At 40.3% G+C, this 12,140-nt stretch overlaps 1 protein-coding gene across 1 annotated transcript in view; it reads right to left on the reverse strand.

Moving 5' to 3' along the window:
- Nucleotides 1-11,162, reverse strand: part of GNS (glucosamine (N-acetyl)-6-sulfatase) — a 31,033-nt gene extending 19,871 nt beyond the window's left edge. Inside the window, 8 exon segments of the mRNA XM_043966556.1 lie at nucleotides 231-349; nucleotides 1,184-1,266; nucleotides 2,266-2,433; nucleotides 4,049-4,147; nucleotides 4,641-4,706; nucleotides 6,176-6,382; nucleotides 8,045-8,104; nucleotides 10,780-11,162. Coding sequence (XP_043822491.1) covers nucleotides 231-349; nucleotides 1,184-1,266; nucleotides 2,266-2,433; nucleotides 4,049-4,147; nucleotides 4,641-4,706; nucleotides 6,176-6,382; nucleotides 8,045-8,104; nucleotides 10,780-10,986 — 1,009 coding nt within the window. The 5' untranslated portion in view covers nucleotides 10,987-11,162.
- Between the last annotated feature and the right edge of the window lie 978 nt (nucleotides 11,163-12,140).

Consider the following 12,140-nt stretch of genomic DNA (forward strand, 5'->3'; position numbering starts at 1 on the left):
CCCTTCAATGTCCTCTTTACCCTTTACAAAGCTCACTAGACTACTTCTACAAGGATCCTTTCTTCCTTGGAGTTGTTGTTGCACTTAGTACAATTAACTCTTATTATTTTTTTCTCTGAACCTCTTGTCATTCCACCTTTAAAGGTGAGGCAGGCTTCCTCAGAGCTTGATACATGACTTGACAAATGATTAGAGAAACACAATGATGAGAGACCAAATCAGTCCCTTACCTGTATGATAGCCATTGTCTGATGTATAAAACATGAAGGTGTCATTTAGCTCCCCAAGGAAATCCAGCCTCCTTACCAATTTCTCTACTAGGTCATCAACTGAGAGCAGAGTTTGCCACCTGAATTTGAAGATAATTAATGAGGTAATATTTTTAGTTATCACTGATTTAAGACTATCAATATTTTTGATTAAATGCATTGATCTGAGTATCAATATTTTTGACTAAATTTTAAAAACAGATTGCTGTTCTGTACTATTTTTCTAAATCAGTTAATTCTAATTTTAAATGCTTTACTGAATTTCAGATGTTTTATTAAACCATGAACTATTTTAATTTAAAACAGGCTTTTACAATCATTTGGCATCATTTAAGATGTTCTCTTAGAAGGGAGAGGGGGGAGTTATGGGGATAGAGAGTAATTCAATGAACACAGACGAATATAGAAATAATTATAACATTCTCATATTATGTCATACTATACTCTAAAATATTTCTGGAATAAAAAAAATTAGTGTTCTTTACATTCATCCTGTTTTTGTTTTGCTTGAGTTACACATTGAAAAATTCAAAATTCTAAGGGCACACATAGTGTGGAGCCTTTACAAAAGCCACTTAAATTTCCTAACAGGTGGGTTTTCCTTCAAGACAGGGACTATGTGGCTATGGGATACTACTTGTGACCCAGAAATCTTAAAACTGACCACATAATAAGTCAGAGAGTCTAGTAATTCTGCAAAATACGCGGGTCAGGCCAAGCAAGGGTTAAATAGCTTGTTTGCCTGAACAATGGCCCTTTTCTGAGACACCATTTACACCCACAGATGAATTGATTGGATCATGCCCATTTGCCCCAGTACTACCCAGAGGAGCTGCAGTGGCTAATATACAGGGAATAAATGTTTGGGAGTTCCTGAAACACTGCCATGGTAGAGATAAAGGAGTAATGCCTACCTTTTCCTAAATGCTTCATCTAAAAACTGTATTGAAGAATTAGTCATTGGGGTCTTGGCTTGCCTAATTAGCCAATGCTTGTTCTAAAAGTAAGAAAAAAAGTTAACAGCAAAGAAATGCCACCAATGGCAAACAACAGCAGAGAGAGGGAATGTCAACAATTTTTGCATTTTAGCTAAAATAAATAACCCCCTTGGATACTCCATTTAGGATCACTCTAATGACTACCCCAGGATTTTTATTTTCATTTTTAAAGAATGACCATTTATTTTCTCCATAATCTTATGAATCTGAGTAGAAAAAGATTTCAGTGAAAAAGTATCAAGACAAATAGCTGAAATTTTTTACTTATCATGACTCTTATTCATGTTCATAAGCCCTTTTAAAAATAAGGGATCAAGAATTAATTTTTAATACATAATTTAAGGTGTCATTAAGTTTGCTAAATCAGGCACCCAAATCCTCTCTTTTGGCCACAGGGTAAGTCACTCCTGATTGCCATCTCACTTCAAGGAAAAGGAAGTAAATAACATCACCCATTCACTTTTCTCCCCTCCCTTTTGTCTCTTCTGTTTATACCTCATACTGGCCAGTTACCCAGTGGTCATAAGCTCCCAGGAATAAAGCTAGCTTATTAGTGGCAGACTGAATAAATCATTAGCACTTAAGGCACCCTGATAACTTGAGTGAAGATCAAGGAACTTTGTCTTACTAGAGCACTGGGTAGTTTGGGATTCAGGAAGTTACATTTCCCCAATACTTTAGCTTGCTCGTGGAACAGACTCTCTTAAAAAGCTATAAAAGCACCAGCCCTCAATTCAGGAGGACCCGAGTTCAAATCCAGCCTCAGACACTTGACATATACTAGCTGTGTGACCCTGGGCAAGTCACTTAACCTTCATTTCCTCGCCAAAAAAAAAGAAAAGAAAAAAAAAGAGCTATATAGCAAAGCCCTGACCTATGCTTTTGAATCAAAGTTATACTAACCTTTTAAAGCCTAGAAGAAAAATAACCAGGTTAACAAGCACACTACAATCATTGTTTAACCAAGAACAGGGCTTTAAGAGCTATAGAGACCGTACCTTCCCGTGGATGTTAAAGTTACTGTTTCTTGGTGCACTGACATTTTGGAAGCTCTTTTGATATTGAGGAGCAGCTACCCAAGGGGAATGAGGTGCTGGAGTAGAAATCATCATGAAGAAGGGTTCAGAGTTTGACTTGTAGTCCAAGAAATCCAGAGAGACATTAGCCTGGAAATGCAAAATGTAACATCTCTCAGATTAGTCATCTATCTACTAAATAAGCACAGGATGAATAGCACTAGAAGAGTTCAGAGATTTTGGGATAGTCCAAAACTCTACCCTTCAAGGAGTTTACCATCTAATGGTCCATGCCTAGAGATAAGCATATGTGGACCCGGTGAAGCAACAATTACTTATTAAGTCCCCAATATGTGCCAGGAACTATGTTGAGTACTGGGCATACAAAGATAAAGGTGAAATAGTCCCTACCTTCAGAGAGTTTCCATTCTATCTGAGAAGCAACATAAACATGTAAGGATATGACAAAATGAATACAAGGTAGCTTTGGGAGGGAGGGAAGGGACTTTGGGAGAGTCACACAGATGGCAGTAATTGAGTAGAGTTTTGTGAGAAACCAGAGATTCCAAAAGACTGAAGTATAAAGGAAAAGTCTAGCATCATGTGTGGCTAACAGTTAGTAGGCTGGTGTGGTTGGAGAGAGAGAGAGAGAGAGAGAGAGAGAGAGAGAGAGAGAGAGAGAGAGAGAGTGTGTGTGTGTGAGAGAGAGACACAGAGAGACAGAGAGATTAATGTGTAATCATCTTGCAAAGGCAGGCTGGAACCACAGTGAAGGGTTTTTAAATTACTAACAGAGATGCCTCTATTTTGTGCTGGAGGCAATAGTGTACAGCTTTTGAACCAGGAGTGAGAGTGGTCAGACCTACACTTCAGGAATATCACTTTGGTGACTGGATGAAGAATAGCTGGAGAGGGAAGACTGAGGCAGGGAGACCAATCAGGAGGCCACTACAATGGTGTGGACAAGAGGTGTTAAGGGCTGGAAGGAAGGCGGCCTTCTATTAAGATAGAAGGCGACAGATGTGAGAGGTCATGGCGGTATACTTGGCAAGACTTGGCCAAGAACCAGACCTGGAAGATGAGGCAGAATGGAAGGACGGAGGATGGCAAGCTGGGTGGACAGTGCTCTCAACAGTAATAAAGAAATCTGGCAGAAAAGCTAACTTAGGTTTCAGGTCTGTCGAGTCTGAAAGGCCTGTTGGTCATCCAATTGGTGCAACAGGAAGTAGATGAGAGATTAGAACTCAGCACAGAGCACTGGGCTGGAACTGGGATTCAGCACAAAGATGTTAACTGAACCCATGAAAATTGATCAGGGGGGCTTATGACAAAGCTTCAGGACACACATATCCTTCTCCGGTGAGAAGGATGCAATTTATTCTTAAATACTATTAATACTCCCAATTTGAAAAATATAAGTATGAAATAAAGTAAAATAAAAACCGAGTTGTGTCATTTTAAATTTCATCTAGAAGCCTTATTTACACATCAGAACAAATGACTATATCATGAGTATTATTCGTCCTAAGTTAACAACAAAGGTCAGGGGGGCAGCTAGGTGGCGCAGTGGATAAGCACCAGCCCTGGATTCAGGAGGACCAGAGTTCAAATCCAGCTTCAGACACTTGACACTTACTAGCTGAGTGACTCTGGGCAAGTCACTTAACCCTCACTGCCCAGAAAACAAACAAACAACAAAGGTCAAAGGCTTTCTGTACCCTAAGAATTCTGAATCATGGACAAAAGCTACAATGGAGTGTCTCACCAGCACATCTGTCAGGTAGTCCAAACTGTAGTTTTCACCATGCCTCCTTGCCTTCCCATTGACTGAAAGAGTATAATTGTAGTACTTAGAATTCTTTTCCTGTGAAAGGGTTAAAAAAAATTGTGAGGTTTGCAAAGAAATTGAAAGTCTTCTGAAACTAGATTGGGTTTCCTTATTACTAGGTAAAAAGGACAGGCAGTTATCCAAGTCAATACTGTAAGTATATTTCTGAAATTGTGATTTATAAGCTTAATAGAAATCTGGAGCCATTTTTAAGATTTAAGAAAAATAAATCCTAAATTATTCAGAATTCAATGAAAAGAGAAAGGCTGGGGTAGGTAGGTGGCATAGAGAGGTACGTTGATTTTTGGATGAGACTGGGGGACAATAGGAAGATTAGGAAAGGAAATATAAATAAGAAAAGGGTACATAAAGAAGTAACCAATCACATGAAAAGTCAGCCTGTGCCATAGCTAAGTAAAAATAAATCTGCAGAAGTATGAACACGATGCAAAATTGCCTAAAGGACCTTTGGGGGGTATTTTCTCCTTATAAGGTAAACTTAGGATTGTGACTATTTTGAGTCACTTACCAATGCATACCAATAACTCCACCCAGGAGGTACATGCTCCACTCCTCCAGCATCCTGAGATCCATACTAAAAAGAAAACAAAGATTAGACAGTTCTCAGTTATGAAGAACAAGAATAAATAACTTGGCATTGTCAATAAGTAGCCAAAGAAAATTTAATCCTATTTCAACATCAACATGACAATCTGCAGAGCTACATCTGAGCTAAGTGTGGAGTCTGTCCTTCAGATAGATGGACAAATAGGCACAACTTCAATTTTCCCTAGATTGACGTGAAGGTATAATTAATTTAAAAAAAAAAAACTTTTTTTGGCGAGGCAATGAGGGTTAAGTGACTTGCCCAGGGTCACACAGCTAGTGTCAAGTGTCTGAGGCTGGATTTGAACTCAGGTCCTCCTGAATCCAGGGCTGGTGCTTTATCCACTGCGCCACCTAACTGCCCCCAAATTGATTTCTTTATGCTCAACTCTTAAGCAAAACTAATAAAATGACAAAACCCACATTTGACAAGGTTTAGACAAGGCTCACCTAAGACAGGCTTTCCTATGACAATCAGAATCTTTGCACCTTAGACGTTTAAAGAAATTGTATCTTAGATAACAATGGGCCAATTTTAATTAGGGCGGGTAAAGGAATGCCTTTCTTTCTCCCTTATTCTACTTGTGACTTTGCTCTTTAAGTAAACAGTACCTCCAGAGATAGCCTTTCTTCCCCACATCCCATAGTCTTCAGGATAAAAGTCAAAGCTTGAGTTTAATACCATAAATTTTGTGTCATGATTAAGAAAATATTTCACAAAGTGGCCTTGAAAGCCAAGTCAAATTATGGGAAAATCTGATGTTTTCCAAACTAGGCTTAATTTAGTACAGAAAGTCTGTTAATAGCTTAGTTGTTTTAAGCTTCAAATGCCTAAGTGACTAGGTTGTAATGGACTTACCTTTGGCACAGATTTTTAGAATAACAGTGTGATCTAACCAGCTGAAGTTAAGTTTACAATTTAGAATAAGTTAAAAATAGTATAATCCTAACAGTATATATACACATGGGGTAGAAAAGGGCAACTGAACCAGAGAGAACGAGGAAGGGCATGGATACAGTTAACAGTCATACATTCATGCAAATCCTTGGGGTGGGCAAGGGAAATATGGAGGGTGTCCAGATATCACTTCAGTCAGGCCTTCAAGTTAAAAAAAAAAAAAAGTTTCAAAGAACGTGGAGAGAAACAAAAGCAACTGTAAAGAGAAGGAAAGAACTAGGCCTTCAGTTTTTAAATTTTTATTATTATTTTTTTTTTGGTGAGGCAATTGGGATTAAGTGACTTGCCCAGGGTCACACAGCTAGTAAGTGTTAAGTGTCTGAGGCTGGGTTTGAACTCAGGTACTCCTGACTCCAGGGACAGTGCTCTATCCACTGCGCCACCTAGCTGCCCCTAGGCCTTCAGTTTTTACAGAAAGCAGGTAGTGCTTGTTTAGGGTTAGATACCCCAAACTCTGGAGATTAGAGTACAACCTGTGACAACACACAGATATTCCATACCTCATTTAAGTACTTCCCAGCAAAAAACGTCTGATAACCACACATGGACCTGAGGATTGCTGGGAAGGTATATGGTTCTTGAATTTTCTGCCATAATGTGCTGCTACAGTTTCCTTCCAGAGTGTTGTTAACAACATGATGATTGTGTGGGTACTTCCCTGTCAGAATGCTGGCTCTGCTGGGGCAGCAAAGGGGACTTGGAACATACTACAAAGAGAACAGAAAAGATAAGTCACAGCAGAAAGATTTTGCTCAGAAACTGCATTTTTTTTAATAGAAAAAAATGACATAAGATTAATGTAGTATTTTTAAAACATCAATGTTTTACAGTGATAAGATACCTCAGAATCACTAATTTATTTATTTTTTTTTAAGTGAGGCAATTGGGGTTAAGTGACTTGCCCAGGGTCACACAGCTAGTAAGTGTTAAGTGTCTGAGGCCGGATTTGAACTCAGGTCCTCCTGACTCCAGGGCCGGTGCTCTATCCACTGCGCCACCTAGCTGCCCCTGAATCACTAATTTCTAAGTTCAGAAAAATAAGGCAGAGACAGCTCTTTCACTAAGTTTTGTCAGCCCACAAAAAACTGTAAAATATTGTAGTAAAAGGAAAAAAAAAAAGATCAGATCACCATTATCAGTAGGTCTATGTAAGATCTAGTGGAAACTAAGACAAAGAAAGCATCTTACCCTCAAGGAACTTATAACTCATCTGAAATAATAGAACATGAAAAACTTATAGGCAAACTATAAGTAATGTACACATACTTGCATTGATTGCCATGTTTTTTCTTGAGAAGTTATGATTCATGGTCCCATACTTATATAAAATGGGCAAAGATTTCTTTTGTTTAAAATTTCCTCCTAAATACTCGCTTAAGAGACATCAGTGTTTCTCCATTCCCGCAGATACGCATATTAATCAGAATAGAATATAGGTTAGCTGGTTTTTCATATTTCTACTTCTAGACAAAAATTAAACACTAGGTGTAGCTCTTGGAAAACTGAGGTTTTAGATTAGGAAGATAATTTTTTTTATCATATGATCAAGGAGACCATTCCCAAAAAACAATGCTCAGTACCTAAAAGGCCAATTTAAATCCAAAGAAACAAGAAAAGCATCACAACTAGTAGGTGAAAGACTTCATTTTTCCAAACCAAAAAGGTAAGCTAACTAATTTGATACAGAAGTAGATAGGCCACTCATTTACTAGGCAGGTGAGAAGCTGTGATTAATACACGTGAATTCAGGAAGCAATGAAAACTACTTGTAAACTCTGCCAAGTTGTCCCATAGTTTTCTAGTGGAAGGATAGAAAATCCCATCATTTGAGACAGCCAAGAAGCTGATTTAGACATCAGCTGCCCAAGAATGTAGCGCAGTTAGAGCAGATGAAATGACAAATACAGGCAATGAAACGTGTAGAGGTTTTTTTTGTTTGTTTGTGAGGGAGGGAAGAGGACAGATGGGGAGGAGAGGGGGAGAAGTTTAACAGCACGAGTGGATCAAGTAAGAAAAAACACTGCATTGTAACAACCTCAAATTTACTTAGATTTTCAAGCAAATCAGTCAGGTCAACTTTTAATTTGCACTTTATTTCTGGGTCGTGTGCTATAAGGGAAATATATGGAATATATATATATATATATATAATATGCACATGTACATATGTATATAGGGAAGTATAATTTCTCCTTTCAGGAAAACTTTTTCAACCTAAAGTCATTGACAAAATTCAGTCCTGTTTTTCCCACAACCACGACTAGATAAATTAAGAAAGTCTTTTCTCCCAATGATAGCACAGCATGATAAAAAGGTTTCCTTCCAACTTTTGAGTTAAAAATAAAAATAAAATTAGCTTCAAAACTTACAGCGCTAGAGAAACTCATCCCCATGTCTGCAATAAGGGCCTTGGTTTTCTTGAGTGGAGTCTGTAAGAGAAGCAGTTAGTAATTATAATTTCCTATGAACACCACCAATTAAATTTTAAAAGAGCTCTATATACTTGTTTCTTTGAGGCTTGATGCTCTGTTCTCTTTGTACCTATATTTTGTTTTAATATCACATGCTTAAATAACTATAAGAATCACAGAATTCTGGAGAAATACTACTTAAGCAGGGTTAGTTATAGTTCAGATCACACCAAAAGTGAAGTGGAGCTACTAAAAAGTGTGAAAAAGTCAAGCTTTTTTGGCAGTGACTGTTCCAATCCTGCAATGCCAATAGTTTTGGTGCTTCTGTCTTATTCCCACCATTTTGCAGGCTGGTTCTGAACTCAGGACTAAGCCAGTTACCTTCCTTCTACACTATACAGAAACAATGTGAACTTGCTGAACCTATCATTTGAACTTGTATCTAACAAAACTTTAACAAAGGTGCAAAAAAAAAAAAAGAGCATTGGAATTATCCTTAGGATATGAGTAGGGTGTTCATACTCTGTAATCCCATTGCTAAATAGAGAGCAGAAAAGCATGGAAGATATGAAATGAAGCAAAGTGACTAGAATCTGGAAAACAATACAGACAACACTGTAAATGGAAAAAACAAAACAACTTAAAATTCCAGCTATAAAGTATAATCTGATAGAATACATTCCCTCATCTCTATACTTCTTGGGGAATCTAATTGTACCTCCCCTTTACTGTCTAATGTTGTGACTAATAATTGGTGGAAAACACCCCATAGGCAAAGTATAATGCACTGCTGAGGCTAACCTGTCCAGAATACTTATTGAGGAAATAAAGGAGGGAAATGGTGAAAGAACAGGTAAGTAGGAAGGAATAAGCAATAAATCTACCTTTTAGGACTGCAAAGGAAGTCAATAATAGTGAAATTCTATTATGGATTATATATCATATACCTTTCACAACCATAAGAGTTTATAAAGCTCTTTCACGTATTACAATCTTACTTGGTCCTAATAACTGAGAAAATATATGCATTTTAGTAAGGATCAGAGAACAAATGCTGGTGGAATTTAAAGAATTGATAGCCAAAAGTATTCCTCAAACATATTCTAATAGGTTCCAATTGGCCATGTTTGGGGGTGGGGGTGGGGAATGAAAGAAGTTGTTTTCCAGTTAAAGGTCAGGTCTTGGGGCAGCTAGGAGGTGCAGTGGATAAAGCACCTGCCCTAGATTCAGGAGGACCTCAGTTCAAATTCAGCCTCAGACCCTGGGCAAGTCACTTAACCATCACTGCCCCACGGGGGTGGGGGGGGAAGGTCAGGTCTTGCTTGAGGGCAAGAAAATCAAGGGGTCATAGAATAGATGACTAATACAACTGCAGTAGTACTAAGTATGGTATAAAATATTTTTAGCATGAAAAGAGAGGATAGGTGAACTAGAATATTTTCATAGACCTAAAATCTAATAGAAAATAAAAGGAAAACTGAAAGGAGACTCTGAACTGGAATTAATTTAAGGATTTAGGTAGTGGTAGGTGATAGGTGTCATCAAGTATTTGAAAGGGATTAGACTTGTTCTGCTTGGCCCCAGAGGGTAGAACCCGGAGCAGCAGGTGCAACTTGTAGAAGCACAAATTTACAATTAGAGATACCCCAAAGTGGAATGGGCTGCCTTTGGGGGGCCTCCCAGAGGTCTTTAAGCAAAGGTCAAAGGACCTCTTCTAGGTTACCTTTTAGAGGAAATTCGGTTCCAACCTTAAGTACAGGCTTGGCAGGTCTCTTCAAATTGTGGAATGATGCTAAACAACAATACTCTAAGTATTGAGCAATTTTATTTCTTTTAATTGTTAAATAAAGATGTCAGGATAGATGACCTCAAAAGTTTAAAACACTATTACTATAATTCAGCAAAAAAGTATTCTGGGAAATAAAGCATCCAATCACATTAATGGGAATGCCTGGCCAGGGCCCTGCACCCCTAAACTCCCAGTTTTTGCTGTGTGAGAAGAGGACAGCTGCTAGCTAGTGCAGTGGATGGAGTGCTGGATTTAGGGTCAGGAATACCCGAGTGTGAATCCTACCTTATAGATCCCTTTACAGATATTACCTCATTTTATCCTCACATCCATCCCAGGAGGTGGGTGCCGTGATTAATCCCATTTTACAGATGAGGAAACTGAAGCGGAGATTAAGAGGCATGCTCAGCACACCTCAGACATTTATTAGCTGTATGAATACTAGTTATTATTTCTGCTAAATCCTACAAGTCCTCCGTGCGACTAATTCTGACCACACTTTCTTAATTTCTCCCTCCCCCCCCCACTTCCTTAATTTCTAAACATCTGACACAGACGTGATGGGATAACACAGATTACCTGGAGAAAAAAGGCTGGAAAATAAGTTTTTAGGAAACCAAAGCACGAAGAACAGAGCTGCCGCCCGACCAGCACCTGCTTCTCCCGGGCTCCTTTCCCGGAGGGCACCTGACCACCTGCCACCCTGGGAAGATGTGAACCCAGGCCCCGCCGCCGAGGCAAAGGGGGGATTTAGGTCTGGACCCCGGAGGCGAGGAGCCGCCCGGGGCTCGGCCGGGGACCAAAGGGGCGCTCGGGCCTAGGGAGGAGGGGGCGGGGCGGCTTCCCGAGCTCGGGGAGAGGTCCGGGGAGCCCCGGGAGGGGATGTCCGAGCGGGGGCAGTTACCATGCCGCCGAGCAGGTCATCCTGGTCGTCTGTGAGAATCAGGACCACGTTGGGCCTCCGGGAGCCTGCCGCCTCCGAGCCCCGCAGCCAGCACAGGCACGAACCGAGCAGCAGCAGCAGCCGCAGCCCCAGTCCCAGAGGGGCCGGGCTCCGGAGGACGCATCCCCGCCGGGGGCGCCCTGAGGCGGGGGCAGCCCAGAGCGGCATAGCCGGGGCTGGTGGGAGCAGAGTAGGGGGCAGGAGGGGAGAAGATTCGGGGCAGATTCCGGTGAGGACGGGGGCAGCCCAAGAGAAAAGAAAAGAAAGACGGCCGACTGAGAGACAGAGCAGCTCGGACCGAAGGCTCTGGGCAGGCGTTTTCTCCTCTACCGTAGTCACGTGAGGCGTGGGAGGCGGGACCCGCGAGGCAATCATGTGACTCGCAGAGCGCGTGCTCACGAGGCGAAGAGCGCCTGCGCCGGCTAGAAGGGAGGAGGGAGGAAGAAAGAGAAAGACTGAAAGTGAGGCTGAGAGGGAGGGGCGAGGGAGGTGGAGGAGAAGGAGAAAGGTTGAAAGTGAAGCTGAATTGGGGGGGGCGGGGAGGCAGACTGGGTGAGGCAAAGAGAAAGGGAGCAGAGGCATTGTGGAGAGACGGTGTTGGACCTACAATGAGGAAGACTTGGTTTCAGATCCTGCTTCAGTTATAAGCCTGGACAAAATTCTTAATCTCCCAGTTTTAGTTTTCCCATCTGTTAAATGGGAATAATAGCATCTATCTCCACGTGGCTGTTGGGAGGTTCAAATGCGATAATAATTTATGTTAAATGCTTTGCAAAACCCAAGGGATTCTATCAGAGCTGTTATTATCTGGAAGGGAGTGGAAAGAAGGGAAGTGAGGATTAGTTTTCTGTGATATTGCTTCAGAGTCCAAAGGGGAAAGGGTAGAAAGATGCTAAGAGTAAGTTTAGGAAGAAGAAGAAAAAAAAAGGAGCAAAGAATTATAGGAATTGTTGCAAAATGATTTTTATCATAGTGAGAGAATTAGATGAACATGTCAGCGGATCCCCGGGTTTGAATTTTGGCTCTGCCACTAGCTAAGTAACCCGGTAAGTCATTAACTTCTTTGCCCTTCAGCATCTATAAAATTGGGATAACACACCTTGGGATGACACATAATTGTTGCAAGTAAAGTGTTTGGTAAATCTTTCAGCACTATAGAAATAGAGATTGAAATATCGGGAGATACGTCTTTACAATCTTTAAAAAATTTGTTAAAAATTTTATTTGTGATATATAATTATATTTTATACATATATCAAGCATAGACATAATATACACATACACATATGTGACACATATAATGTAAATTTTCTACACTATTA

The sequence above is a fragment of the Dromiciops gliroides genome, chromosome 5, assembly GCF_019393635.1.
Source record: "Dromiciops gliroides isolate mDroGli1 chromosome 5, mDroGli1.pri, whole genome shotgun sequence".
Lineage (NCBI taxonomy): Eukaryota > Metazoa > Chordata > Mammalia > Microbiotheria > Microbiotheriidae > Dromiciops > Dromiciops gliroides.